This window comes from Triticum urartu, chromosome 7A (genome assembly GCF_056163025.1).
Source record: "Triticum urartu cultivar PI428250 chromosome 7A, HENAU_Tu73, whole genome shotgun sequence".
Taxonomy (NCBI): domain Eukaryota; kingdom Viridiplantae; phylum Streptophyta; class Magnoliopsida; order Poales; family Poaceae; genus Triticum; species Triticum urartu.
The window spans coordinates 169,316,021-169,343,952 of NC_141879.1; the positions used below are offsets into that span (position 1 = coordinate 169,316,021).

Genomic DNA, 27,932 nt, shown 5'->3' on the forward strand with positions numbered 1-27,932 from the left:
GCAATCCGCACTGGAGAATTCCTAACTCCTCAGTCAGGACAAATTCCTCAAAGACCAAAAGAACTTCGTCTTTTTCACTGAAGAAATTGACTGAACTGTATGAGATTTCCAATGGCTTCACTCGAAGGGATTGGTAGGTGTAGGATTTTGAGTTGAGCATCACATGGAAATTTTTCCTTAGTATTTCCTCGACCCCCTTTAACAGTACGGTGTTCCCTATGACTCAAGAAAGAGAAAATGAAACTACGAAAACAAAAAGTCTTCACGCTTCATGTTCCTCGAATGAATACCAAGTCTTCAAGGTGAGACCAATTTCTTCACTTTCAAAGTCTTCAGAAAGTCTTCAGTGATTCAAAGTCTTCAGTCAAAGAACTTCATTTTTAGGGGTCGACTTTCTCTATAAATATCAAACTCCTCATAGGCTTATAGACATGTGTACACTCACAAACGCATTAGTCCCTTAACCTATAAGTCTTCAATACACCAAAATCACTAAGGGGCACTAGATGCACTTACAGTTGTCCATCACATTTGGCGACCTCGCGCCAGCAGAGAGCTTGACCTTCAGCTCCCTCACCTTTGTCGTGACTGGGGCATGCTGGTTTGACATCAACCCACCGTGCTTCTCTGACCCCACCATCTTCTTCTGGTCTCTCACGTTCGTCATCGGCCGCTATGGCGATCTCCGACTCCGCGTTCCACCGCCCTATCGAGCCGTAGGCGTGGTCCCATCGGAGCCATTGTCACCAATACCACCGGCCTCTATCTTAGAGGACGACGACCTCGCATCGACAAACCTCGCGGTTGAAGTCCGTATTCTGGCCTCGAGTTCGGAACATTGCGTCGACCGTACAACAACCCATCGGCCCGCCCTAGTGTCGTATCTGAGCTTTGCTACCCTCAACTCACTTCCGGAAACAAATGGCGGTGAGGATACCGTGGTTAGCATCATCTTCATCTAGGAGACGGAGGAAGGCGAGGAGATCGATACAAGCCTAAAATCGGCCCTTACCACGGATGGCGATGAACCCCTACATGCCATCTCCTGGAGCAGGTTCTCATGACGACACCAAGCAGCTCAACGGGCAATAGATCTTCAGCACCAATCATGGCTCCAATCGTCAGCAACACCAACGGATCCGCGACAACTCACGTGATTCCACCGTCCATGGCTCCCCACCACCGAGCTAGTAAGTATCGCTCCATCAGCACCACGTCTTCCACACCAATTGGGCGAAAACCCCATCAGCTTCGCCATCCTTGGTACCAGACCCCCGGGGTTCATGACTCTTGGGGCTGGCACCTCGAGCCTCGCCGGAACAACGATGACACCAGCTATCATCAAAGATCGTAGACAAGGCATTGCAGGTGCTCAGCACACCCTTACTGGGAATCAACCCCACCATATGAACAATGGAGGCCCTCGGGCAGGCCACCGTGACATACCAACTACAACTCCAGAGAAACACAACGGAGGTCGCCGTGCGGCAGGTGCGATGAATGGAAAACAAGACGAACTAATGGAGACACCAACCTCAACACCAAACCTGTTCGGCCACTAACGCCCTTGCAACCCTTGGGTGCGAGACGGTCAACGACTTCGATGAAAATGAAGATCCCTTGGGAGCGACGCTAAACCGTCACACGGAGTGCTCACACACCCATCTCACTTCTTTAGCGACGGCGATCCACCCTCGAACTCCCCTCCACCAGCGATGTCGATCCCACCCCTCCTCCCCCCAACCGGAAATGGTTCGATCCATGCGAATTTTGAAGATTAGTGAACATTCTCGAGAAAGAGTAGATTACTAACGTTGTATACATTTCACCAAAAAAAAGTGCTCAAGAATGTGAGTACATACATCAACGATTTGGAGATAGCACATACTCGAACCGGAGAAAACAACTAACGTGTCAAGTTACGAGGAGAAAAAAAATGAAAGAACTACACTAGGCGTATCCGCTTGGATTGCCGAGCACCGTCGAGTCATTGTCCCGCGCACGGGCGCAGCCCCTGCTCCACCACGCCGCCGCCGGTGCCGGTCGCACACCGCGCCCCGGCTCCATCTCTGGCAACGGCCGCCATGGTCCTCTTCGCGCGGAGCATCTCCCTGAACGTACCCTCGTCGCCGTGCCGCACCTCAAAGTCGTTCCACCGCTTCCAAAAATCATGGCAAACCCCGGGACCCGTGAAGGCTGCCGCGTAGGCGTACAGCGCCCGAGCGCGCGCAACTTCCCCGAGCCCGATCTCGATGTCGGCGAACCCGACGCACATCGCCCTCGCGCCCTCGTCGGGCAGCCCGCCGCCGACGATCGCCTGGCCGTACACGTCCCTCGCCTTCAGAAGGCCGTAGAGCTCGGTAGCCCGCGCGACGTACACCCCGTAGACCCCGAGCCTGTCGCCGGCGGGGACGGCGCCCGCAGCCTCCTCGTACACCTTCATGGTGCGGCTCGCGAGGCCGAAGTCCTCCTCGAACCTCGCGTATCTGAGGTACACGGCCTTCTTCCTCTCCGGCGGCGCCTGCAGGGCGGCCGCCTGGAACAGGTCCCGCACCCTCTCCGGCCTGCTCCTCCCGTGCCGCTGGACGGACTTGGTCAAGTACGCCTCCCATATGGCGTCGGCGTGCGGGTGCTTGAAGGACCTGACGCCCCGCTCGTACACACGGAACGCGTTCTCGAACCGCCCGTGCTGCTCGAGGAGGGTCGCTGTTGAATAATCTAGCTGTCAGTTTTAGTTAGTTAGTCAGATTTTCTGTTAGCATTCAGTTAGCCGGACTAGCCGGATCCTGCCCACGTTTTGTGTGAGGCCAGTAGCTCAACACGCCCTGGTATCGTGGGATGGCACGATCGCGTCCGTGGGGGCGTGGCTGAAGCCACGATCACTTTTGCTTCCTGTATAAGTTCAGAGATAAACAAGAAAAGCAGCGACACTTTGCACTGCGCAAAACTCTCTCTCTCGTTCACGTTCTCGCCTGAACTCTGCAGCTCGCACGACTGCGGGACAATTGGTATCAGAGCCCGTTGATCCGGGGACCATGGCCACCGACTCGCCTCCTCCGGCGGCTCGCGGCGCCGACACCGGCGATCGGTCGCACACTGCTCCGCACATGAGGCGTGGGAGGAGCTCGACGCGACACAACGGCTGGGAGATCGTCGTCCAGGAGCGCCTGGTGCGCGAGCCCGGAGGCACGGGCCCCCCCCCCATGCTCACGGCGATGAACTACATCGAGTGGGCGCTTGTCATGCAGGTCCAGATGGAGGCCGCGGCACTCTGGGACGCGGTCGAAGGGAAGGAGACAGCCACCTTCCGCGACGACAAGTACGCCATGGCCGCCATCCTCCGTGGCCTGCCGCCTGAGATGGTCGGGTCCATCGCCGTCAAACGATCGGCGAAGGAGGCCTGGGAGGCCATCCGCGCCATGCGGGTGGGCACGGGCCGGGTACGCGAGGCCACCGCTCAGAAGCTCCGAAAGGACTTCGAAAACCTCGCCTTCAAGGAGGGCGAGACCATCGACGCGTTCACCATGCGCGCCACCGCCCTCGTCAACAACTTGTGCACGCTCGGCGACACCGCCGACGACGAGAAGGTTGTCCGTAAGTTTCTCCGCGTCATTCCAAAGAAGTACTCCCAGGTCGCCATTGCCATCGAGACCCTCCTCGACGTCAGCACGCTGTCGCTTGAGGAGGTGACCGGGCGCTTTCGCTCGGTTGAGGAGAGCCTGAAGGAAGAAGATAGCGCGGGAGGAACTCGCCTGCTCCTCACTGAGGAGGAGTGGGAAGCACGGTGCAAGCAGCGCGGCGAGGGCCAGTCCAGCAATGGGCAGCAGAAGGGCAAGAACCAGAACCACGGTGGGCGCGGACAACAGAAGGGCAAGAACCAGGCTGGCGCGCCGCCCCGCAACGGCGGGCGCGTGGCCACCCGCGACAACAAGTGCCGCTACTGCAACAAAAACGGGCACTGGGCGCGTGACTGTCGCAAGAAGCAGCGCGACGAGGCCAACATCGTGCGGGTGGACGAGGAAGAAGGAGAAGGGAGTCTCCTGATGGCGCACATCGTCTCCCTCAGCTCCGACCCTGACCACGACAAGGAAGGCGGCCAGGTCTTCCTCGACGAGCAGAACGCCAACGTCACTATCGGTGATGCAGCAGCACGGCGCGACAACCTGTGGTACATCGACATGGCAGCGTCGATCCACATGACCGGCGACCGCGACGCCTTCTCCGAGCTGAACACCGGCATCACGGGGCGCGTTCGTTTCGGCGATGGCTCCGCAGTTGAGATATGCGGGCGCGGCACCGTTCTCTTGGTCGCAAAAGACGGACGTCATCGAGCACTCACCCAGGTCTACTTCATCCCAAAGCTGCAGAACAACATCATTTCTGTAGGTCAACTCGATGAGGTGGGCTGCGAGGTGTCGATCCACGGCGGTCTGCTTCGGGTCCGGGACAGAAGCGGCAAGCTGATCACGCGCGTTGCCCGCAGCGGCAACCGCCTGTACAAGCTCCCAGCCACGCTCGCCAAGCCGGTCTGCATGACCGCTCGCGTCGATCAGGTGGCCTGGAAGTGGCACGAGAGGTTCGGCCACCTCAACTTCGACGCGCTCCGCAAGCTGGCATCGTCGGACATGGTGCGCGGGCTCCCTTCAATCCAGCACATGGATCAGGTGTGTGACGGCTGTCTGCTCGGGAAGCAGCGTCGCGCATCGTTCCCACGAACAGCGAGCTACCGCGCCAGTGACCGCCTCGACCTGGTGCACGATGACCTGTGCAGCCCAATCTCGCCGGCCACGCACGGCGGGAAGCGCTATTTCCTTCTCCTCGTCGACGACATGAGTCGTTACATGTGGCTTGTCTTGCTGCGCTCAAAGGACGAAGCTGCAGCCGCGATCAAGAACTTCCAGGCCACCGTCGAGACGGAGACCGGCCACAAGCTCCGCACACTGCGCACGGACAGAGGCGGTGAGTTCACCTCGGTGGAATTCGCTGCTTATTGTGCAGGAGAAGGGACGCAGCGACACCTCACTGCCCCGTACTCGCCCCAGCAGAATGGGGTAGTCGAGAGGAGGAACCAAACCATCGTGGCCATGGCACGGTACTTGCTCAAGGCGAGGCGCGTGCCGAACGAGTTTTGGGGGGAGGCAGTCACCACGGCTGTGCTTCTGCTCAACTGCTCGCCCACGCAGGCTCTCGATGGATGCATGCCTTATGAGGCGTGGCACGGCGTGAAACCGGCGATGCACTTCTTCAGAACTTTCGGCTGCGTCGCCTACGCCAAGGTCACTCGCCCGCACGCGGCCAAAGTCGACGACCGCAGCACAAAAGCTGTCTTCCTCGGCTATGAGGCGGGCACAAAGGCGTACAGGCTCTTCGATCCGGTGGCCAAGCGCGTCATCATCTCGAGGGACGTCGTCTTCGATGAAACGGCAAGCTGGAACTGGGAAGGAAACGGCGGCGACGGCAGCTTCACCATCGAGGACGTCTTCACCATGCCGTGTCGGAGTGACACGGGCGCGGCTCGCCACGCCGCTGATGCTGGAAGTACGAGCTCTGGAGGAGCCAGCTCTTCGCCAGTACGTGCTGGCAGCGCGTCGCCCGACACGGACAGCACACCGCCTGTCGACTCACCTGCCGTCGAGGAGCCGGACACGGCTGTTCCATCACCAGAGAACGCCGCTGAAGCGGCAAAGCGATGTGTCACCGCCCCTGTCCAGCAGGTGCCACCAGTTCATCAGATGACAACGCGCGCACGGGATGGCATCGTTCAGCCGAACTCTCTCCTACAGGACTATGTTCTGGCGATGGAGGACGGTGAGCTGCATCTTGGGGCGTGCGAGGAGCCTACCACGTTCACCGAAGCGGAGCCGCATGAGAGGTGGAGGATCGCCATGCTCGATGAGATGCGGGCGATCGAGGACAATGAAACTTGGTACCTCACCGATCTGCCTGCAGGTAAACGCCCAATTGGCCTCAAATGGGTGTTCAAGGTGAAGAAAGACTCCAACGGCAACGTCGTCAAGCACAAGGCCAGGCTCGTGGCGAAGGGTTTTGTCCAGCGCGCCGGTATCGACTTTGACGAGGTTTTTGTTCCGGTCGCGCGGCTGGACTCCGTCAGGGTTCTGCTGTCGATCGCGGCGCACGAGTCCTGGGAGGTCCACCACCTCGACGTCAAGACAGCGTTCCTGAATGGCGATCTGGACGAGGAGGTCTACGTCGCGCAACCCCCAGGCTTCTCCCACACCGGCGGTGAGCACAAGGTGCTGCGGCTTCGCAAAGCTCTCTACGGGCTGCGTCAGGCCCCGTGCGCGTGGAACACCACGCTGGACACCACGCTGTCTGAACTTGGGTTCACACGCACTCTGTCAGAGCATGCGGTGTATCACCGCGGCACCGGCAACGATCGGCTGCTGCTCGGAGTGTACGTCGATGACCTCATCATCACCGGGGCCAGCACCACCGCCATCGACACGTTCAAGGGGGAGATGACCCATCGCTTCCAGATGAGCGATCTCGGGCTCCTCACCTACTACCTCGGGCTGGAGGTACGCCAGCGCCCCGGCGTGATCACCGTGTGCCAAGCGGCATACGCCACCAAGCTCCTGGAGCGTGCTGGGATGTCGGACTGCAAGACAGTCCATGTCCCCATGGAGCCACGTCTACGCCTGAGCAGGGAGAGCTCGACGCCACCGACGGACGCCCACCTCTACCGCAGCATGGTGGGTAGCCTGCGCTACTTAGTTCACACGCGTCCGGACATCTCGTTCGCTGTGGCCTACGTCAGTCGCTTCCTCGAGTCGCCGACGATGGAGCACATGAGTGCTGTCAAGCACATCCTCCGGTACATCGCCGGGACAATTCACTTTGGCTGCCGCTTCACCAACAAAGGAGGATGCACTCTCATTGGGTACAGTGACGCCGACCATGCTGGGGACGTTGATGATCGGAAGAGCACTTCTGGCTTCATCTTCTTCCTCGGCTCAAGCCCGGTGAGTTGGCAATCGCAGAAGCAAAAGGTTGTTGCCTTGTCTTCGTGCGAGGCTGAGTACATTGCCGGCGCCACCGCAGCCTGCCAGGGCATTTGGCTGAGCCGGTTGCTCGCCGATCTGCTCGGGAAGGAAGCTGCACCAACCACTCTTCTTGTGGACAATCTGTCTGCAATCCAACTCTGCAAGAATCCAGTGTTCCACGGGCGAAACAAGCACATCGAGACGCGCTACCACTTCATCAGGGAGAGCGTCGAGAACGACAAGATCGCCGTGGAGTACGTGAACACCGACAATCAGCTCGCTAATATTCTGACCAAATCGCTCGGGCGCGTCAGGTTCCAGGCTATGCGCGAGAGGATCGGGATCGTCGACATCAGGAACATCTAGATTAGGAGGAGATTGTTGAATAATCTAGCTGTCAGGTTAGCTGTCAGTTTCAGTTTGTTAGTCAGATTTTTTGTTAGCATTCAGTTAGCCGGACTAGCCGGATCCTGCCCACGTTTTGTGTGAGGCCAGTAGCTCAACACGCCCTGGTATCGTGGGATGGCACGATCGCGTCCGTGGGGGCGTGGCTGAAGCCACGATTACTTTTGCTTCCTGTATAAGTTCAGAGATAAACAAGAAAAGCAGCGACACTTTGCACTGCGCAAAACTCTCTCTCTCGTTCACGTTCTCGCCTGAACTCTGCAGCTCGCACGGCTGCGGGACAGTCGCGTGGTCGAGGACCAGCAATGGCGTGACGACGCCGAGGTCGTGCATCTTGTCGTAGACGGCGCAGGTGGACTCGAGCGACCCGTGCGTTGTCATCAGATCCAGGTACACGAGCCACAGCTTGAGACACCGGTGCAGTTTCGCCCGAACGTCCTCGCCGCCGGCAGCAGCGGCGCGAGTCATGGCCTCGGTCGACGGTGGCGTGGTCGCTCGCCGGATGAGGTCGATGGCCCGGCCGGGATCCTGGTGGCTCAGCTCCATGTGGGCCCACTCGCAGTAAACCGCGGCGAGGTGCTCCGCCGCCGTGAAGTTCGCCTGCGTGGCTCTGTGGAGCACGTCTCGGGCGCAGTCGACGGTGCCACGGTCCTCGTACATGCTGGCCAGCGCCAGCCAGAGCGTGTGCGGCGGCTTCCCCGTCGCCTTCGCCGGATCCACGGCCTTGACGGCCTCCACGTAGGTCGCGGCCTGCCTCGCGGGATCCTTGTGGAAGATCTTGGCCCGCTCGTGCCACGCCTGGACGTCGTGCGGGTTCTGCGTCAGCAGCACGCTGTTGAGCAGCTCCGGCCGGCGTTCGAGCAGCCGCTCCAGCCTCGCCATCGCCAAGTCTGTGCTGTCCCGGTCCGCGAGCCAGCAGTCCTGGACGTCGACGGTGTCCGCTTGCCCGAGCTCGAGCTCCGCGGCGGCCATGGCGTGCTCGAAGTGCAAGTAAGCGTCGAACACCATCCGGAAGTCCTTGACGGTGGTCGCGGTGGTTGTGGCCTCCTCGAACATGTCCCTCGCCTTGCCATGGAGGCCTCTCCGCGCGTAGTGGCTGGCCAGACATGTCCACAGCACGCCGGCCTCCTCGGGGAACTTGCGGATGCTGCCGCGGAGGATTGCGTCCACCGGCATACCGGCGACGTCCTCCGGGTGCTGGGCGAGCAGGCCACACAGGTCAAGCAGGAGCTGGCGCTTCGTTGTGCCCTTGACGAACACGAAGCCTTCGTCGTCGATGGCCGCCGCGAGGTGGTGGGCGGCGTCCCGCCATCTGCCGGCAGAGACGAGGAAGGCGATGAACTGCTCGGCGTGGTCGGGGTTGAACTGGAGGTGGCGGCCATGCACGCGGAGGGCGGTCGGGGCTGGGCAGTCGGGCAGGGAGGCGAGGCGGAGGTGGAGCGGCCACACGCGGTGGTGCTGCGTGACGGGCAGCGACCGCAGGGCGCGGTCGAGCACGCGGCGGGCGCGGGTGAGGAGGCGCTGGTGGAGGAGCGAGGAGGCGTACATGTGCCAGACGCGCGGCATCCGGGACATGCCGGCGGCGAGCGCGCGCTCGAAGGCGGCGTCGAGGCCGGCGTGGGCGGCGTGGGTGACGGGCAGCGCGCGCGCGGCGTCGCCGAGCTCCGTGAGGTAGGCGTGCCAGAGCTTGTAGGACCCGGGGAGGGCCCGCAGCGCCCGCTCGTAGATGGCCGCGCGCTTCGCCGGCGGCGCCGCGCGGCGGGCCGACAGGTAGCGCAGCCAGCCGGACAGGCTGAAGGGATCCCGCAGGACGTCCTCCTCGTACGCGACGTCGTCCGCCGAGACCTCGATCTCCATGGCCGCCGCCGTGACTGGCTGAGCATCTCCAACAGCAAGTGTAAATTTAGATATCTATATATTCATATAAACAATGGTCTATAAAGATTCTTTAATATACACATTGAGTTTTGCAGCAAAATGTTTATATATAGAACATCTATATTCTCTCCTATATTTTAATATTATTTTCCTTCTACCAATTCAACTACCATTTCAATGCATGTAATTGAAACACGTTCAGTCTTGCGTGTGCTGTAGTAATCATAAATCCTATCCCAAAAAGAATTTGAATTGATCCGTTCCTATTAAAGTATCCAGACTAGTGTGCACCCATGTTGCCACCAACAAATCGTCCTCTTGACTAGACCATTTCTTCCCCTTGGTAGATTTTACTTTCACAAATGCAGACGTTTCTTCAACATATTCAGTTAAACTGCATGGCTAACGCACTGCCACATATTCAGTTAACCTGCACTGAACATATTCAGTTAAACAACTGCTGGATACCCTGCGTGGCTACCTCAACAAAGAGGCGCGGAGGTGGCCCTCGAGCGCGGCCGCAGCCGCTGGATCCATCTCCACCCCGTCCTGGCTCCGGTGCCCCACCTTCGCCTCCACCTGCTTCATCGGATCCTACACGGGTGTGCGCGTCGGTCGCCGGCCACCGGCCATCGGATCCAGCACGGATGCGAGCGGTCGCGACATCCCCCAACCCTCCCTCTCCATCTCTCGAGGAAGAAAGGAACCGTACCTCGAGGGGGCAACGGCGACCACGTGACGTTGCAGGCGCGGCTCCAACGACTCCGGATGGTGGCGCCAAACGCTCTGGGATGGAGCGATTCCTCTATCCACGACGTCTTGACGATGTCCATGCCTAGACAATGTGGAGGTGAATTTGGACAATGTGGATGGATAGACGACGCGATGCACGAGCTGCTGGGAGGCCGATTTCGGGCCTTCGTCGTGTATATGGGCTTTAGACGATCATTTAGACGAGCTGTTGGAGATGCTCGCGCGTCGACTCAAGCTGTGAGCGGTCGTGAAGACGTGGTGAGCGGAGATAGGTACGGCTGAGACCTGCGAGCGCCTCTCTGTATTTCAAAGCTGACACGTCCGAACCCGTCACGATGTCGGCTCGGGAGCGGGATTCGGCCACGGCCCACAAGATCGCTGCCGCGCGACCCGGAATCGGTTTGTTTGGTTGTGCCAGATCTGCAACGCAGCGGCCCGGCTCCAACCACACGACACGGCCAGTATTCGGCGCATATCCTCTGTATGGGCAGGCCCATAGTCCCAGATTTTTTTCTTTTTTCTTTTATCTTTTCTTTTTACTTTCTTTTACAATTTAAATTTAACTTATTTAATTTTATTTTACATATTATTTATTTACTTTTATTTTTCATTTTGTTGAACATCTTTCAAATTCGTGATTTTTTTCCCAAATCACGAACATTTTTCAAATAACTGTTTCTTTAAATCATAAATATCTTTTGAAATCGCGAGAAGTTTTCAGATTCACGAAGATTTTTTAAAATCGTCGAGTTTTTGAATTTGTGAACATTTTATTAGAAATTCATGAAAAGTTTTTAAAATTGTGAATCCGTGAACTTTTTGCGAAATATGGGAATTTGAAATTCATGAACAATATTTTTTTGATGATCATTTTTTTAGTGCATGAGCATTTTTTGAATTATGAACAATTTTATAATCAGCAAACATCATTTGAATCGACAAACATATTTTAAAATTTGGGAACAACTTCTGAAATTCATGAATAATTTTATTTTTTTACGGACATTTTTCAAATTCATGAATAATTTCCGAATTCATAATCATTTTTTGAATCAATGATTTTTTAATCGGTGAACATTTTTGAAATTTTGGAACAATGCTTGAAATTCCCGAGCATTTCTTTAAAATTTTGTGAACATTTAAAAAAAAGTCAAGAATATTTTTATGAAATCCTGAACGTTTTCGAAATTCATCAACATTTTTTTCAAAATCACAACAATATTTGAAATTTGTAAACATTTTTCGTGAATATTTTTATGAAATCCCATACATTTTAAATTGATGAATATTTTTCAAAATTCAACAACATGTTTATGAAATCCCGAACATTTTCCAAATTCATGACCATTTTTTAAATAAGCTACATTTTTCAAAATCATGAACATTTTTTGAAAATTTGGAACATGTTTTTGTGAACATTTTATTCAATTTTTGCAATTTTCCTGAAATTTGAAACTTTTTTATACCCAAATTATTATAAATAAGGAAAGAAATAACAAAAAGGAAAAATGTAACGAAAATAACAGGGGACCTCCTAGCCGACGCAAGGTCTGGCCAAAATGGGTGCACACCCTCCTCATTGTTACGGTTATGATATAGTTCAAATTCACCATACTCTCTCTATCTCGAGCAAACGATTGGAGCATATCTGACCACATGCTTGGAATTAGACGAACTGCTTTATTTTGGACCAACAAGAGCAAGACCATAGAACTACTATGAGTTTTGTTATCTGAATCATAAGCTTTATCCATTTGTCCTAGTGAAAACAATGTTTCGGTGAGTAATGGCGAAACCGATCGTATGTCTTGCCTAACGACCTAACAATTGCTGGATTGAGGATGGTTGTATGCCGCTTAACATTGTGGGAGATGACAGCGATGACCTGCCGGTGCGAGAGACGAGACTGACAAGATGGAGACGACGATGAATGGGAGGAGCACATCCCATCCAGAAGATCTTGGTCCGCGCCGCAACCGGCATTGCAAATCCGAGTCGACGTTGTTGCCAGTGTGAAGAACCCCCTACCACGCCTGAGCGAGAAAAAGAAGGATGAGACGAGTGGGGGGGGGGGGGGGTGAGATTACAGATTTCGTGCCATACCACGCCTGCAAATATTCGTTGTCCGCCGTCTCCATTTCCGCTTCCGCGTACGCCAGTCCTCGCTTGCATTTGTTCTGCTGATCCGAATGTTCCTTGTGAGCCGGGATATGACGTGCTTTGAGTATCATGCATATACGGTTAGTGTCTTGCGTGAGCAATGATGTCGCTTGAACTACGTATGTATTTCTCCGAAGAGGAAGAGATGGTGTAGCATATCTACGGTAGGTATTTCCCTTAGTTATGAAACCAAGGTATCAATCCAGTAGGAGAACCAAGCAACACTAACGGTACCTGCACACAAAGAACAAATACTTGCAACCCGACACTTATGAGGGGTTGTTAATCCCTCTTATGGGTAACGACGTAGGAAATTGTCAAGTTGATGGGATACATTTGTGATAGATTGGATAAATAGATCTCGAATAAACGTGAAATAAAAAATGTAAATAAAAAGTGCAACAAAGTATTTTTGGGTTCTTGAAATAATAGATCTGAAAATAAAAGCAAATAAAAATAGATCTCAAAGGCATATATGATAAATATTAGACCCCGAAGCCATAGGAATAGACCCCATCTTGTTACCCTTAATAGCAATGACACATGCGTGTCTTGCTGCCCCTTCTGTCACTGTGAAAGAACACCGCACGATCAAACCCATCACAAAAGCACATCTTCCCATGGCATGAAAAATCGATCTAGTTGGCCTAAGAGCATCTTCAACAGATGCCCAAAAACTAGGCCGCGCGCTAAAATCCATGTTTTTTGGGCGTCGGACAGCTCCAGCAGAAGCTATAAAACAGTGCGTGCACAAAAAAGAGTTGGGCGAGCGCTGAAAACCGCTATCAAAAGCTGCAAATTTGAGGCGCCGGATTGCGCGCGCTTCACAATTTACACCGCACGTTCTTTTGGACGTGTGTTTTTGGGCATTTGCTAAAGTAATATTGGGTCCAGCGCACTAAAAGTGCTACAGTGACGCGCTAAAACTATTTTAGGGCGCCAAATTTGTGTGCACCTGTTGGAGATGTTCTAACTAAATCAAAGATTCGAAAAAATACGAGGCTATAAATAATCATGAATATAAGACATCAAAACTCAAATACTTTCATGGATATATAGATCTGATCATAAACTCAAAGTTCATCGGATCCCAACAAACACAGCATAAAAAAGAGTTACAATAAATAGATCCCCAAGAGACCATTGTATTGAGAATCAAAAGAAAGAGAGAAAGCCATCTAGCTACTGCCTACGGACCCATAGGTCTATGATAAACTACTCACGCATCATCGGGGAGGCACCAATGAGGATGATGAACCCCTCCGTGACGGTGTCTAGATTGGATCTCGTGGTTCTAGAACTTGCGGCGGCTGGAATTGTGTTTCGTCGACTCCCCTAGGGTTTCTGGAATATTTGGGGATTTATAGGGCGAAGAGGCGGTGCGGGAGGCCACAGAGGTGGGCACAACCCACCAGGACGCGCCGACGCGCCCTGGTGGGTTGTGCTCCCCTCGGAGCTCCCCTCTAGTACTTCTTGGGCCCAACAGGCATCTTCTGGTCCAGAAAAATTCTCCAAAAAGTTTTGCTGCATTTGGACTCCGTTTGGTATTGATTTTCTGCGATGTAAAAAATAAACAAAAAACAGCAAATGGCACTGGGCACTATGTCAATAGGTTAGTTCCAAAAAATGATATAAAGTTGCTATAAAATGATTGTAAAATATCCAAAACTGATAATATAATAGCATGAAACAATAAAAAATTATAGATATGTTGGAGACGTATCAAGCAACCAAACAGACTAAAACCACTAGGTTGTTTGAAGTGGATGTGGGCAACAAACATGACAATAACATTGCACTAGCGAACCAATCCGTGGTTGGATGGTTAGGACGACAGTGTATCCCCAGCCCACCATGGTTCAGGTCCCGGCGCTCGCATTTGTTCTGAATTTATTTCAGGATTTTCGGCAACTCACGTTCAGTGAGAAGAGACGTTTTCGTTGACTACGAGGCGCCTATGTTGACTTCGTAAAATCTTAATGGCGTGTTTGGTTCCTTGCATAGCCTCAGGCTGCATCGTACTCACCATCCTGGTTGAGTCTAGCCTGTCTAAGACGATGCAAAAATGAGTTGAGATGTATGTTTGGTTGTGTGCATGGGGTGGGGCAGGCTAATGTGAGATGTTGTTTGGCATGTTGTATGAGATATCCACAGGTTCTTCCCCAAAGCACGACGGCGACGGAATTCTGTCAGACCAAACAAGCACCAAGGCATCTCCCATGCAGGGCACTGCTATTGCCAACCTTCCCATGACGCCGCCGCGACTCCCCTTTGACGCAGCTCATACGAAGCACACACATTGGATGCGTTTTCACCATCTGGGCACCGGCGGGCGGGGTTGCAACGGAGGATGGAGCTTGGACCGATGGCGAGGTTGAGGTGGTGCTCTTGACGGCAGTGGCGGCGCAAGAGGGAGCTCTCGACGGAGGCGGCGGTGCAAGAGGGTCTCTTGACGGAGGCGGCGGCGATTGGCTGGTGAGCTCGATCTAATCTGATGCGTGATTGAGGAGAGGAACGAGAGATCGAGGAGGTTGCGGTTTGGAAGTGAATCTGAAAGATATCAAGACCAAACTTACGTAACGTTTCGTTTTAAGTGGGAGGTGTGGGTGCAAGCAGGGGCTGCATCGGGGAAATGCCCGATTCCTCTGCATTCTTCTCAGCTTGGCTGAGAGGGGTCCTTTTGCATCAGCCGGGCCAGGCCGAGGAGGCCATACAGAAAACCAAACGGGCCGGATTTTGCATGCCTCATGCGAGCCAGGTGCGAGCCAGTGAACCAAACACGCCCTAAGGTGATATGCCGGCTCAGTCTCTCGAAGATGCTCATAGGGATAGAGAGTACGTGTGTGCGTTCATAGAGATGAATGTATAGGCGTATATATGAGAAACATTACACTATCCTGGGACCGGACACAACAGGTACTGGTACTTCACCGTAGCGGTGTACCGTAATTGTGCCACGCCGCGGGGCTCCAACCACGCGCAGTACACCACGGGGCATGTGTGTGCCGCAGATACACGACGAACCCGCCGAGCCAAACATCAAGAGCAGCAGGCGCAATGAGCTGCGAGCGACACCCAACCAGAGTCCAGACCCGAGAGTAGTGGGCAGGCGGTGTTGGAAATATGAGCAAATTACTACGATATTTAATACGAATAAAGAGAAGATAAATCATGACTACAATAACAAAGATTAAACTAATCATGCGAACTAGCATAGTAGATGAACAGATCACATCTAGGGCACATACTAGAAACATGAATTCTACCATGATCTCAAAGAAACATGAATTATACCACGATCTCAAACAGGAAGGATAGAATCACATACGGTGCAGCGGGAGCAGCACCGCCCGTGTTGACGTTGTCGCCATGTCGTCGAGGATGAGGTTGTCGAGGTCGGGGAAGAAATCATCGTTGGCGAAGTCGTCGCTACCAGCAGTCGCGCGAGTGCGCTCCCCCAAAACCTAATCGCCCCTCTCCCGTACAGGATCATGAGAGGCGGGGTTCCAGAGGCCTGTTGTCCCTTCTCTCGGTGCACGCCGAAAGGAGGGATGGAGAAGACTTACTTGGCGGCGCAATGATCTGGAACAGTGATGCAAAACCATACGAAGCGGCAACGTCTAGGGTAGACATCTGCCTGACTATATAATGTGGGCCGAGTAGGTCGTGGGAGTAAACCCCACGTCCGAGTCGCAATCCAAAAGAATCGGAAACGGTTCAGTAATTAACGCGTCCGTTAATTATTAATTAATGACTCATTAATTTTTCCAAGCAGCAAAAATATAGACAACGTGCATAGCTCTGTCCTCGGCTCGGCTCAATCCCGCAACACGCGGCGCGTCGCATCGTGACGAGGCGAGCGAGGAGGAGGAGCGCGCATGTAGGTCTCCTCTTCTCATGCTCATACAAGTGGTAGAAGAGCTCACCTTATAAAGAGGTGCAATTCTCACTCAACTTCCGTGGTGGGACTAAACTTTAGCCTCACTCACTCCACTCACATGTGTGCATGAATGGGCCAAGAGAATTTCAGAATTTTAGTTGGACTTTGGGCCAAAGGCCTACTAGCAAAATTCCAACAATCCCCCACAAAGTCTCATTGGCACATCTCATCATTTAGTTCCAAAACACTGTTTATATACCGGTTCTTAGTGGAGACTGTAAAGTTGAACTTCCACTCGGAGATTTGTGCTACACTAGATCACAACTTGAATAGTGGACTATGCCTTGAACTACAAGTTTTCTGCAAGACTAGTTTCACACAAATTCTTCACCGATACTGGGCTACCGCAAGGCTTCCCCGCGGGTGGAGTGTATACGTCATACTCCAGGGCATTTCATGAATTTATTAGAGAACACCCAATTCTCACAGATTGCAACGTTTAACAGTCAAATTCATATAGGTGTGTTCGTCAGGAGATGCTCTGCAGGACAACATCTCTGCTTACCCGAATAAGCCACTTGGAACACAGTAAGATAAGTATCAACCTGCCATGCAGATCAGGAGAGTATTGCATCTTCACGGAGTGGGATAATTATTATAGGGATACTCTCCTCCTAGCTGACCAACAGCTTGTCTCCTACTTCTACTTCACGGGATCTCCGATCACATGCATAGAGTGGGTTACCACTATGGACAACTCATGCGGTGGGTCTCAAACCCATCTCCATCGATGCATTATCTATCACATTACGTGATAAACCCTTTGTTAAGGGATCTGCCAAGTTCTTCGACGTTTGGATATAATCCAACGTAATAACTCTGGAGTTCCTCAATTTTCTAACAGATTTTAGTCTTCTCTTCACATGCCTTGAGGACTTCATATTGTCCTTAGAACTGTTTATCTTGACGATCACAGTTTGATTATCATAGTTCATCAGGATAGGGGGTATTGTTTTTTCAACCATAGGTAAGTCCATCAAGAGCTCATGAAGCCACTCCGCTTCAACAGTGGCAGTGTCTAATGCTGTGAGTTCTGCTTTCATAGTTGACCTCGTTAAGATGGTCTGCTTGCAAGACTTCCAGGAAACAGCGCCACCACCAAGTGTAAAAACATGACCACTTGTGGCCTTAATCTCATCAGCATCAGATATCCAGTTTGAGTCACTATAACCCTCCAGTACCCTTGGATACCTGGTGTAGTGAATCCCATAGATCGTAGTGCCTTTCAAGTAGCGCATAACTCTCTAAAGCGCATGCCAATGATCATCTCCCGGTTTTGACACAAACCGACTCAGCTTGCTCACAACAAAAGAGATGTCAGGCCTCGTGGCACTCGCCAAATACATAAGTGAGCCAATAATCTGAGAATACCTCAGTTGATCTCTAGCAATCCGTCGATTCTTTCGAAGCAACACACCAGCATCATATGGAGTTGGAGAAGGCGTGCAGTCACTATACCCAAAACGACTCAAGATCTTTTCCACATAATGAGACTGAAGCAGTGTGATCCCACGATTCTCATCTCTCAACAACTTGATGTTTAAGATAACATCAGCTACTCCTAGATCCTTCATCTCAAAGCAACGAGATAAGAAATCCTTAACCTCCTTGATTAAATCAAGTTTGGCTCCAAAGATCAGCATGTCGTCGACATACAGACAGAGAATAACTCCTTCGCCCCCACCATGGCGATAGTACACACACTTGTCACCATCATTTACTACAAAGCCGGCAGCAGTTAATGTTCTTTCAAACTTCTCATGCCACTCCTTAGGAGCTTGTTTAAGGCCATACAAAGACTTTAACAACTTGCACACCTTTCCTTCCTGACCAGGTACTACAAAACCATCTGGCTGATCCATGTAAATTTCCTCCTTCAACTCTCCATTGAGGAAAGCCGTCTTAACGTCCATTTGATGAACGAGAAGACCATGTGAGGCAGCCAATGATAGTAGCACCCGAATTGTGGTCAGTCTAGCCACGGGTGAATAATTATCAAAGAAGTCTTCACCTTCTTTCTGGGTATAACCCTTAGCCACAAGCCGTGCCTTGTACTTTTCAATCGTACCATCAGGTCTAAGCTTCTTCTTGAACACCCACTTACATCCTACAGGTTTGCACCCATAAGGACGGTCAATGATCTCCCAGGTTCCGTTAGCTAAGATGGAATCCATCTCGCTACGAACAACTTCCTTCTAGTAGTCAGCATCGGGATATGCATAGGCTTCTGAAATAGTCCTGGGTGTGTCACCCACGAGGTACACAATGAAATCATCACGAAAGGACTTTTCAGTCCTCTGTCTCTTACTCCTCACAGGAGTTCCATTGTCACCCTCAACAGGATTCTCAACATGTTCCATCGCAATGGTGGGTTCAGGAATTACAGCGAATTCGTCACTAGATAGAGTAGGTATCTCCAGATTTGATGAACTCGACATATCCTTCATAGGAAATATGCCCTCAAAGAAAGTTGCACCATTCGAGTCCATAATCGTACCAACATGCATGTCGGATACCTCAGATTTTATTATAATCTATAACCAATGCTATGAAAAGCATAGCCCAGAAGAACACAATCTATAGTTTTTGGCCCAAGCTTGCGCTTCTTGGGAATTGGTACATTGACTTTCGCCAAACAACCCCAAGTACGTAGGTAAGAGAGTTTCAACCTTTTCCTTTCCCATTCCTCAAATGGAGTCATGGTCTTATGCTTTGTGGGAACTCGGTTTAGGACATGACACGCAGTCATTAGCGCCCCCCACCATTCCTTGGAGAGACCCGATGTGTCTAACATGGTGTTAACCATATCAGTTAGAGTTCGGTTCTTTCTTTTGGCTACCCCATTTGACTGAGGTGAGTAGGGATGCGTCCTCTCATGGATTATAGCATTTTCCGCATAAAACAGATCAAATTCATTGGAAAAATACTCTCCACCATGATCGGACCTAAGCCGTTTAATTTTTCGATCAAGTTGGTTCTCTGCCTCAACTTTATAGTTTTTGAAGAAAGTCAAAGCCTCATCTTCTGATTCCAGAAGATAGACATAACAATATCTAGTGGAGTCATCAATCAACGTCATGAAGTATCTCTTTCCACCTTTTGTCAATACGCCATTCATCTCACAAAGATTAGAATATATAAGCTCTAGTGGCGCCAAGTCTCTTGCCTTTGCAGTCTTATGGGACTTGCGAGGTTGCTTAGCTTGTGCACATAGTTGGCACTTAGAGCCTTTGACAATAGAGATTTTCGGAATTAAATTCATATTGGCTAGCCGTGTCATGCAACCAAAGTTAAGGTGACAAAGTCGTGAATGCCAAATATCAGACTCATTATTGTGGCAGACATTATTAATAACTTTAGTGCAAATATCTGACAAAGACAGGTGGAACAAGCCTCCGCTCTCATAGCCTTTTCCAACAAATTGTCCATACTTAGAAATTACAATTTTATTGGACTCGAAAACCAACTTAAAACCATCTCAACATAAACGGGAACCGCTAACGAGATTTTTATTGATGGACGGCACATGATGAACGTTCTTCAGACGCACGGGCTTCCCAGAAGTAAACTTCAGATCGACCGTACCAACACCACAAACGATGGCATGTGACCCGTGTTGGGGAACACAGTAATTTCAAAAATTTGCTACGCACACGCAAGATCATGGTGATGCATATCAATGAGAGGGAAGAGTATCGTCCACGTACCCTCGTAGACCGTAAGAGGAAGCGTTATGAGAACGTGGTTGATGTAGTCAAACGTCTTCACGATCCAACCGATCCAAGTACCGAACGCACGTCACCTCCGAGTTCAGCACACATTCAGCTTGATGACGTCCCACGAACTCCGATCCAGCAGAGCTTCACGGGAGAGTTCCGTCAGCACGACGGCGTGATGACGGTGATGATGTTGCTACCGATGCAGGGCTTCACTTAAGCACCACTACGATATGATCGAGGTGGATTATGGTGGAGGGGGGCACCGCACACGGCTTGGAACAATCAACTTGTGTGTCCATGGGGTGCCCTCCTCCCCCGTATATAAAGGAGTGGAGGAGGGGGAGGGCCGGCCCTCTACTATGGCGCGCCCTGGGGAGTCCTACTCCCACCGGGAGTAGGATTCCCCCCTTCCATGTAGTAGGAGTAGGAGAGAAGGAAAGGGAAAAGAGAAGAGAAGGAAGGAGTGGGCGCCGCCCCTCCCCCTAGTCCAATTCGGACTAGGCCTTGGGGGGCACGCACCCTCCCCTCTCTCTTTCCCCTAAAGCCCAATAAGGCCCATATACTCCCCGGTGAATTCCCATAACTCTCCGGTACTCCGAAAAATACCCGAATCATTCGGAACCTTTCCGATGTCCGAATATAGTCGTCCAATATATCGATCTTTATGTCTCAACCATTTCGAGACTCCTCGTCATGTCCCAGATCTCATCCGGGACTCCGAACTATCTTCGGTACATCAAAACACATAAACTCATAATACCGATCGTCACCGAACGTTAAGCGTGCAGACCCTACGGGTTCAAGAACTATGTAGACATGACCGAGACTCATCTCCGGTCAATAACCAATAGCGGAACCTGGCTTCTCATATTGGTTCCTACATATTCTATGAAGATCTTTATCGGTCAAACCGCATAACAACATACGTTGTTCCCTTTGTCATCGATATGTTACTTGCCCGAGATTCGATCGTCGGTATCTCAATACCTAGCTCAATCTCGTTACCGGCAAGTCTCTTTACTCGTTCCGTAATGCATCATCCCGCAACTAACTCATTAGTTGCATTGCTTGCAAGGCTTATAGTGATGTGCATTACCGAGAGGGCCCAGAGATACCTCTCCGACAATCGGAGTGACAAATCCTAATCTCGATCTATGCCAACTCACACAAGTACCATCGGAGACACCTGTAGAGCACCTTTATAATCACCTAGTTACGTTGTGCCGTTTGGTCACAAAGTGTTCCTCCGGTAATCAGGAGTTGCATAATCTCATAGTCATAGGAACATGTATAAGTCATGAAGAAAGCAATAGCAGTAAACTAAAACGATCAAGTGCTAAGCTAACGGAATGGGTCAAGTGTTGGGGAACGTAATAATTTCAAAAAAATTCCTACGCACACGCAGGATCATGGTGATGCATAGCAACGAGAGGGGAGAGTGTTGTCTACGTACCCTCGTAGACCGTTCGCGGAAGCGTTATATCAACGCGGTTGATGTAGTCGAACGTATTCACGATCCGACCGATCCAAGTACTAAAAGCACGACACCTCCGAGTTCTGCACACGTTCGGCTCGGTGACGTCCTCGCCTTCTCGATCCAGCAAGAGGGGCGAAGTAGTAGATGAGTTCCGGCAGCACGACAGCGTGGTGACGGTGTTGGTGAAGAACCATCTCCGCAGGGCTTCGCCTAAGCACTATGAAAACTATGACGGAGGACAAACTAGAGGGGACGGGGTTGCCGGCTGATGTCTACTACACAACCTTCTTCTTGTAGACGTTGTTGGGCCTCCAAGTGCAGAGGTTTGTAGGACAGTAGGAAATTTCCCTCAAGTGGATGACCTAAGGTTTATCAATCTGTAGGAGGCGTAGGATGAACATGGTCTCTCTCAAGCAACCCTGCAACCAAATAACAAAGAGTCTCTTGTGTTCCCAACACACCCAATACAACGGTAAATTGTATAGGTGCACTAGTTCAGCGAAGAGATGGTGATACAAGTGCAATATGGATGGTAGATAAAGGTATTTGTAATCTGAAATTATAAAAACAGCAAGGTAACTAATGGTAAAAGTGAGCGTAAACGGTATTGCAATGCTAGGAAACAAGGCCTAGGGTTCATACTTTCACTAGTGCAAGTCCTCTCAACAATAATAACATAATTGGATCACATAACTATCCCTCAATATGCAACAAAGAGTCACTCCAAAGTCACTAATAGCGGAGAACGAACGAAGAGATTATGGTAGGGTGCGAAACCACCTCAAAGTTACTCTTTCCAATCAATCCGTTGGGCTATTCCTATAAGTGTCACAAATAGCCCTAGAGTTCGTACTAGAATAACACCTTAAGACACAAATCAACCAAAACCCTAATGTCACCTAGATACTCCAATGTCACCTCAAGTATCCGTGGGTATGATTATACGATATGCGTCACACAATCTCAGATTCATCTATTCAACCAACACAAAGGACCTCAAGGAGTGCCCCAAAGTTTCTACCGGAGAATCACGACGAAAACGTGTGCCAACCCCTATGCATAGGTTTATGGGTGGAACCCGCAAGTTGGTCACCAAAACATACATCAAGTGAGTCACGTGGTATCCCAATGTCACCACAGATACGCACGGCAAGACATACATCAAGTGTTCTCAAATCTATAAAGACTCAATCCGATAAGATTACTTCAAAGGGGAAACTCAATTCATTACAAGAGAGTAGAGGGGGAAGAAAACATCATAGGATCCAAATATAATAGCAAAGCTCGCGATACATCAAGATCGTATCAGCTTAAGAACACGAGAGAGAGAGATCAAACACATAGCTACTGGTACATACCCTCAGCCTTGAGGGAGAACTACTCCCTCCTCGTCATGGAGAGCACCGGGATGATGAAGATGGCCACCGGAGAAGGATTTCCCCCTCCGGCAGGGTGCCGGAACGGGTCTAGATTGGCTTTCGGTGGCTGCAGAGGCTTCTGGCGGCGGAACTCCCGATCTATTATGCTCACGGATGTTTTTAGGGTATATGGAGATATATAGGCGGAAGAAGTACGTCAGGGGGGCCACGAGGGGCTCACAAGGGTGGAGGGTGCGCCCAGGGGTGTGGGCGCCCCCCTGCCTCGTGACCTCCTCGTAGAGCCCCCGACATGCACTCCAAGTCTTCTGGGCTTCTTTCCTTCCAAAAATGAGTTCCGTGAAGTTTCAGGTCAATTGGACTCCATTTGATTTTCCTTTTCTTCGAAACCCTAAAACAAGGTAAAAACAGAAACTGGCACTGGGCTCTGGGTTAATAGGTTAGTCCCAAAAATGATATAAAAGTGTATAATAAAGCCCATAAACATTCAAAACAGTAGATAATATATCATGGAGCAATCAAAAATTATAGATATGTTGGAGACGTATCAGCATCCCCAAGCTTAATTCCCGCTCGTCCTCAAGTAGGTAATGATAAAAATAGAATTTTTGATGCGGGGTGCTACTTGGCATAATTTCAATGTAATTCTTCTTAATTGTGGCATGAATATTCAGATTCGAAAGATTCAAGACAGAAGTTCATATTGACATAAAAATGATAATACTTCAAGCATACTAACTAAGCAATTATGTCTCCTCAAAATAACATGGCCAAAGAAAGTTCATCCCTACAAAATCATATAGTTTAGTCATGTTTCATTTTCGTCACACAAGAATGCTCTCATCATGCACAACCCCCAATGATAAGCCAAGCAATTGTTTCATACTTTAGTAATCTCAAACCTATAAACTTTCACGCAATACATGAGCGCGAGCCATGGACATAACACTATGGGTGGAATAGAATAATGAGGGGGTTATGTGGAGAAGACAAAAAGGAAGAAAGTCTTACATCAACGAGGCTAATCAATGGGCTATGGAGATGCCCACCGATTGATGTTAATGCAAGGAGTAGGGATTGCCATGCAACGGATGCACTAGAGCTATAAATGTATGAAAGCTCAACAAAAGAAACTAGTGGGTGTGCATCCAACTTGCTTGCTCACGAAGACCTAGGGCACTTGAGGAGGCCCATTGTTGGAATATACAAGCCAAGTTCTATAATGAAAAATTCCCACTAGTATATGAAAGTGATGACATGAGAGACTCTCTACTATGAAGATCATGGTGCTACTTTGAAGCACAAGTGTGGTAAAAGGATAGTAACATTGTCCCTTCTCTCTTTTTCTCTCATTTTTTTATTTGGCCTTCTCTCTTTTTTATGGCCTTTCTCTTTTTTTGGGCCGTCTCTTTTTTATGGCCTTTTTTTATTCCTCACTTGGGACAATGCTCTAGAAAATGATGATAATCACACTTCTATTTATTTACAACTCAATGATTACAACTCGATACTAGAACAAAGTATGACTCTATATGAATGCCTTCGGCGGTGTACCGGGATGTGCAATGATTCATGAGTGACATGTATGAAAGAATTATGAATGGTGGCTTTGCCACAAATACGATGTCAACTACATGATCATGCAAAGAAATATGACAATGATGAATGTGTCATGATGAACGGAATGGTGGAAAGTTGCATGGCAATATATCTCGGAATGGCTATGGAAATGCCATAATAGGTAGGTATGGTGGCTGTTTTGAGGAAGATATAAGGAGGTTTATGTGTGAAAGAGAGTATCATATCACGGGGTTTGGATGCACCAGCGAAGTTTGCACCAACTCTCAATGTGAGAAAGGGCAATGCACGGCACCGAAGAGGCTAGCAATGATGGAATGGTGAGAGTGCGTATAATCCATGGACTCAACATTAGTCATAAAGAACTCACATACTTATTGCAAAAATCTACAAGTCATCAAAAACCTCGGCACTACGCGCATGCTCCTAGGGGGATAGATTGGTAGGAAAAGACCATCGCTCGTCCCCGACCGCCACTCATAAGGAGGACAATCAAATAACACCTCATGTTTCAAATTTGTTACATAACGTTTACCATACGTGCATTCTACGGGACTTGCAAACTTCAACACAAGCATTTCTCAATTTCACAACTACTCAACTAGCACGACTTTGATATTATTACCTCCATATCTCAAAACAATCATCAAGCATCAAACTTCTCTTAGTATTCACTACTCTATATGAAAGTTTTTACTATTCTTGGATGCCTAGCATATTAGGATTATTTAAGCAAATTACCATGCTATTCTAAAGACTCTCAAAATAATATAAGTGAAGCATGAGAGTTCATCTATTTATTCAAAATAAAACTACCACCGTGCTCTAAAAGGATATAAGTGAAGCACTAGAGCAACAACAAACTACTCCGAAAGATATAAGTGAAGATCAATGAGTAGTCGAATAATTATGCAACTATGTGAAGACTCTCTAACATTTAATAATTTCAGATCTTGGTATTTTATTCAAATAGAAAACAAAGCAAAATAAAATTACATTCTAAGAATGGAAAACATCATGTGAAGAAGCAAAAACTTAGGATCAACCGAAACTAACCGATAGTTGTTGAAGAAGAAAGGTGGGATGCCAACCGGGGCATCCCCAAGCTTAGACGCTTGAGACTTCTTGAAATATTATCTTGGGATGCCTTGGGCATCCCCAAGCTTGAGCTTTTGTGTCTCCTTAATTCCTCTCATATCACGGTCTCCCTAAATCTCAAAAGCTTCATCCACACAAAACTCAACAAGGACTCGTGAGATAAGTTAGTATAAACCATTGCCAAAACCTTATCATACTCTACTGTAGCAAATGACTAAAATTATTATTAAACATTGCATACTAAAGGCCTCTGCATATTTAATAGTCCTATCCTCAAATAGAATCATTAAAGAAGCAACCATATGCAAACAATGCAAACATAACAACAATCTGCCTAAACAGGATAGTCTGTAAAGAATGCAGCAACATCCATACTTCCCTAGCTCCAAAAATTATGAAATAAAATTCCCACTGTAGTAAATTTATCAGAGCTTAATATTCAAAAGGTTTCAACATTTTATCACATTCTGAATTTTCTAGGGAATTATTGCAACAGCGGTAAACTTTCTGTTTTCAAACAGCAACATGTACACTTGTAACATAGGCATAGTGGAGGCTATCAATGCCACTTTTATTGAAATAAAAGATGCAAAACATTGTTCTAAATAACAGAAAGCAAATCCTATCAAAATAAATTGACGCTCCAAGCAAAACACATATCATGTGGTGAATAAAAATATAGCTCCAAGTAAAGTTACCGATGAACGAAGACGAAAGAGGGGACGCCTTCCGGGGCATCCCCAAGCTTAGGATCTTGGCTATCCTTGAATATTACCTTGGGGTGCCTTGGGAATCCCAAAGCTTAGGCTCTTGCCACTCCTTATTCCATAGTCCATCGAATCCTTACCCAAAACTTGAAAACTTCACAACACAAAACTTAAAGTAGAAAACTCGTGAGCTCCATTAGTATAAAAAAGCAAATCACCACCATAAGTTACTGTAATGAAATCATTATAAATTCATATTGGTGTAATATCTACTGTATTCCAACTTCTCTATGGTTCATACCCTCCGATACTACTCATAGATTCATCAAAATAAGCAAACAACACACGAAAAACAGAATCTGTCAAAAACAGAACAGTCTGTAGTAATCTGGAGCTAGCGCAAGATCTAGAACCCCAAAAATTCTAAAATAAATTGCTGGACGTGAGGAATTTATCTATTAATCATCTTCAAAAAGAATTAACTAAATATCACTTTCAAAATAAAAATGACAGCAGTTCTCGTGAGCACTAAAGTTTCTATTTTTTACAGCAAGTTCAACAAGACTTTCCCCAAGTCTTCCCAACGGTTCTACTTGGCACAAACACTAATTAAACACAAAAAAATACAATCATAACAGAGGCTAGATAAATTATTTATTACTAAAGAGGAACAAAAAGCAAGTAACTAAAATAAAATTGGGTTGCCTCCCAACAAGCGCTATCGTTTAATGCCCCTAGCTAGGCATGATGATTTCAATGATGCTCACATAAAAGATAAGAATTGAAACATAAAGAGAGCATCATGAAGAATATGACTAGAACATTTAAGCATAACCCACTTTGTATGCATAGGTATTTTTTGAGCAAACAGTTTATGGGAACAAGAATCAACTTGCATAGGAAGGTAAAGCAAGCATAACTTTAAAATTTTAAGCACATAGAGAGGAAACTTGATATTATTGCAATTCCTACAAGCATATATTCCTCCCTCATAATAATTTTCAGTAGAATCATGAATGAATTCAACAATATAACCAGCACCTAAAGCATTCTTTTCATGATCTATAAGCATAGAAATTTTATTACTCTCCACACAAGCAAAATTCTTCTCATTAATAGTAATGGGAGCAAACTCAACAAAGTAATTATCATGGGATTGAAAATTGAAATCAATATGACAAGTTTCATTGTTATTATTATTCTTTAAAGCATACGTGTCATCACAATAATCATCATAGATAGGAGGCATGCTTTCATCATAATAAATTTGCTCATCAAAACTTGGGGGACAAAAAATATCATCTTCATCAAACATAGCTTCCCCAAGCTTGTGGCTTTGCATATCATTAGCATCATGGATATTCAAAGAATTCGTACTAACAACATTGCAATCATGCTCATCATTCAAATATTTAGTGCCAAACATTTTATAGATTTCTTCTTCTAGCACTTGAGCACAATTATCCTTTCCATCATACTCACGAAAGATATTAAAAAGATGAACGTATGAGACAAACTCAAATCCATTTTTAATTTTCTTTTATAAACTAAACTAGTGATAAAACAAGAAACTAAAAGACTTGATTGCAAGATCTAAAGATATACCTTCAAGCACTCACCTCCCCGGCAACGGCGCCAGAAAAGAGCTTGATGTCTACCACACAACCTTCTTCTTGTAGACGTTGTTGGGCCTCCAAGTGCAGAGGTTTGTAGGACAGTAGCAAATTTCCCTCAAGTGGATGACCTAAGGTTTATCAATCCGTAGGAGGCGTAGTATGAAGATGGTCTCTCTCAAGAAACCCTGCAACCAAATAACAAAGAGTCTCTTGTGTCCCCA

The 27,932-nt window shown here is 48.8% G+C and overlaps 1 protein-coding gene across 1 annotated transcript; it reads right to left on the reverse strand.

The window, feature by feature from the left end:
- Positions 1-1,945: 1,945 nt before the first annotated feature.
- On the reverse strand, positions 1,946-10,180 carry LOC125523661 (uncharacterized). Its single transcript, XM_087535691.1, is given in 2 exon segments — positions 1,946-2,722; positions 7,692-10,180. Coding segments are annotated over 2 exon segments (2,352 nt in total). The 5' UTR covers positions 9,267-10,180.
- Between the last annotated feature and the right edge of the window lie 17,752 nt (positions 10,181-27,932).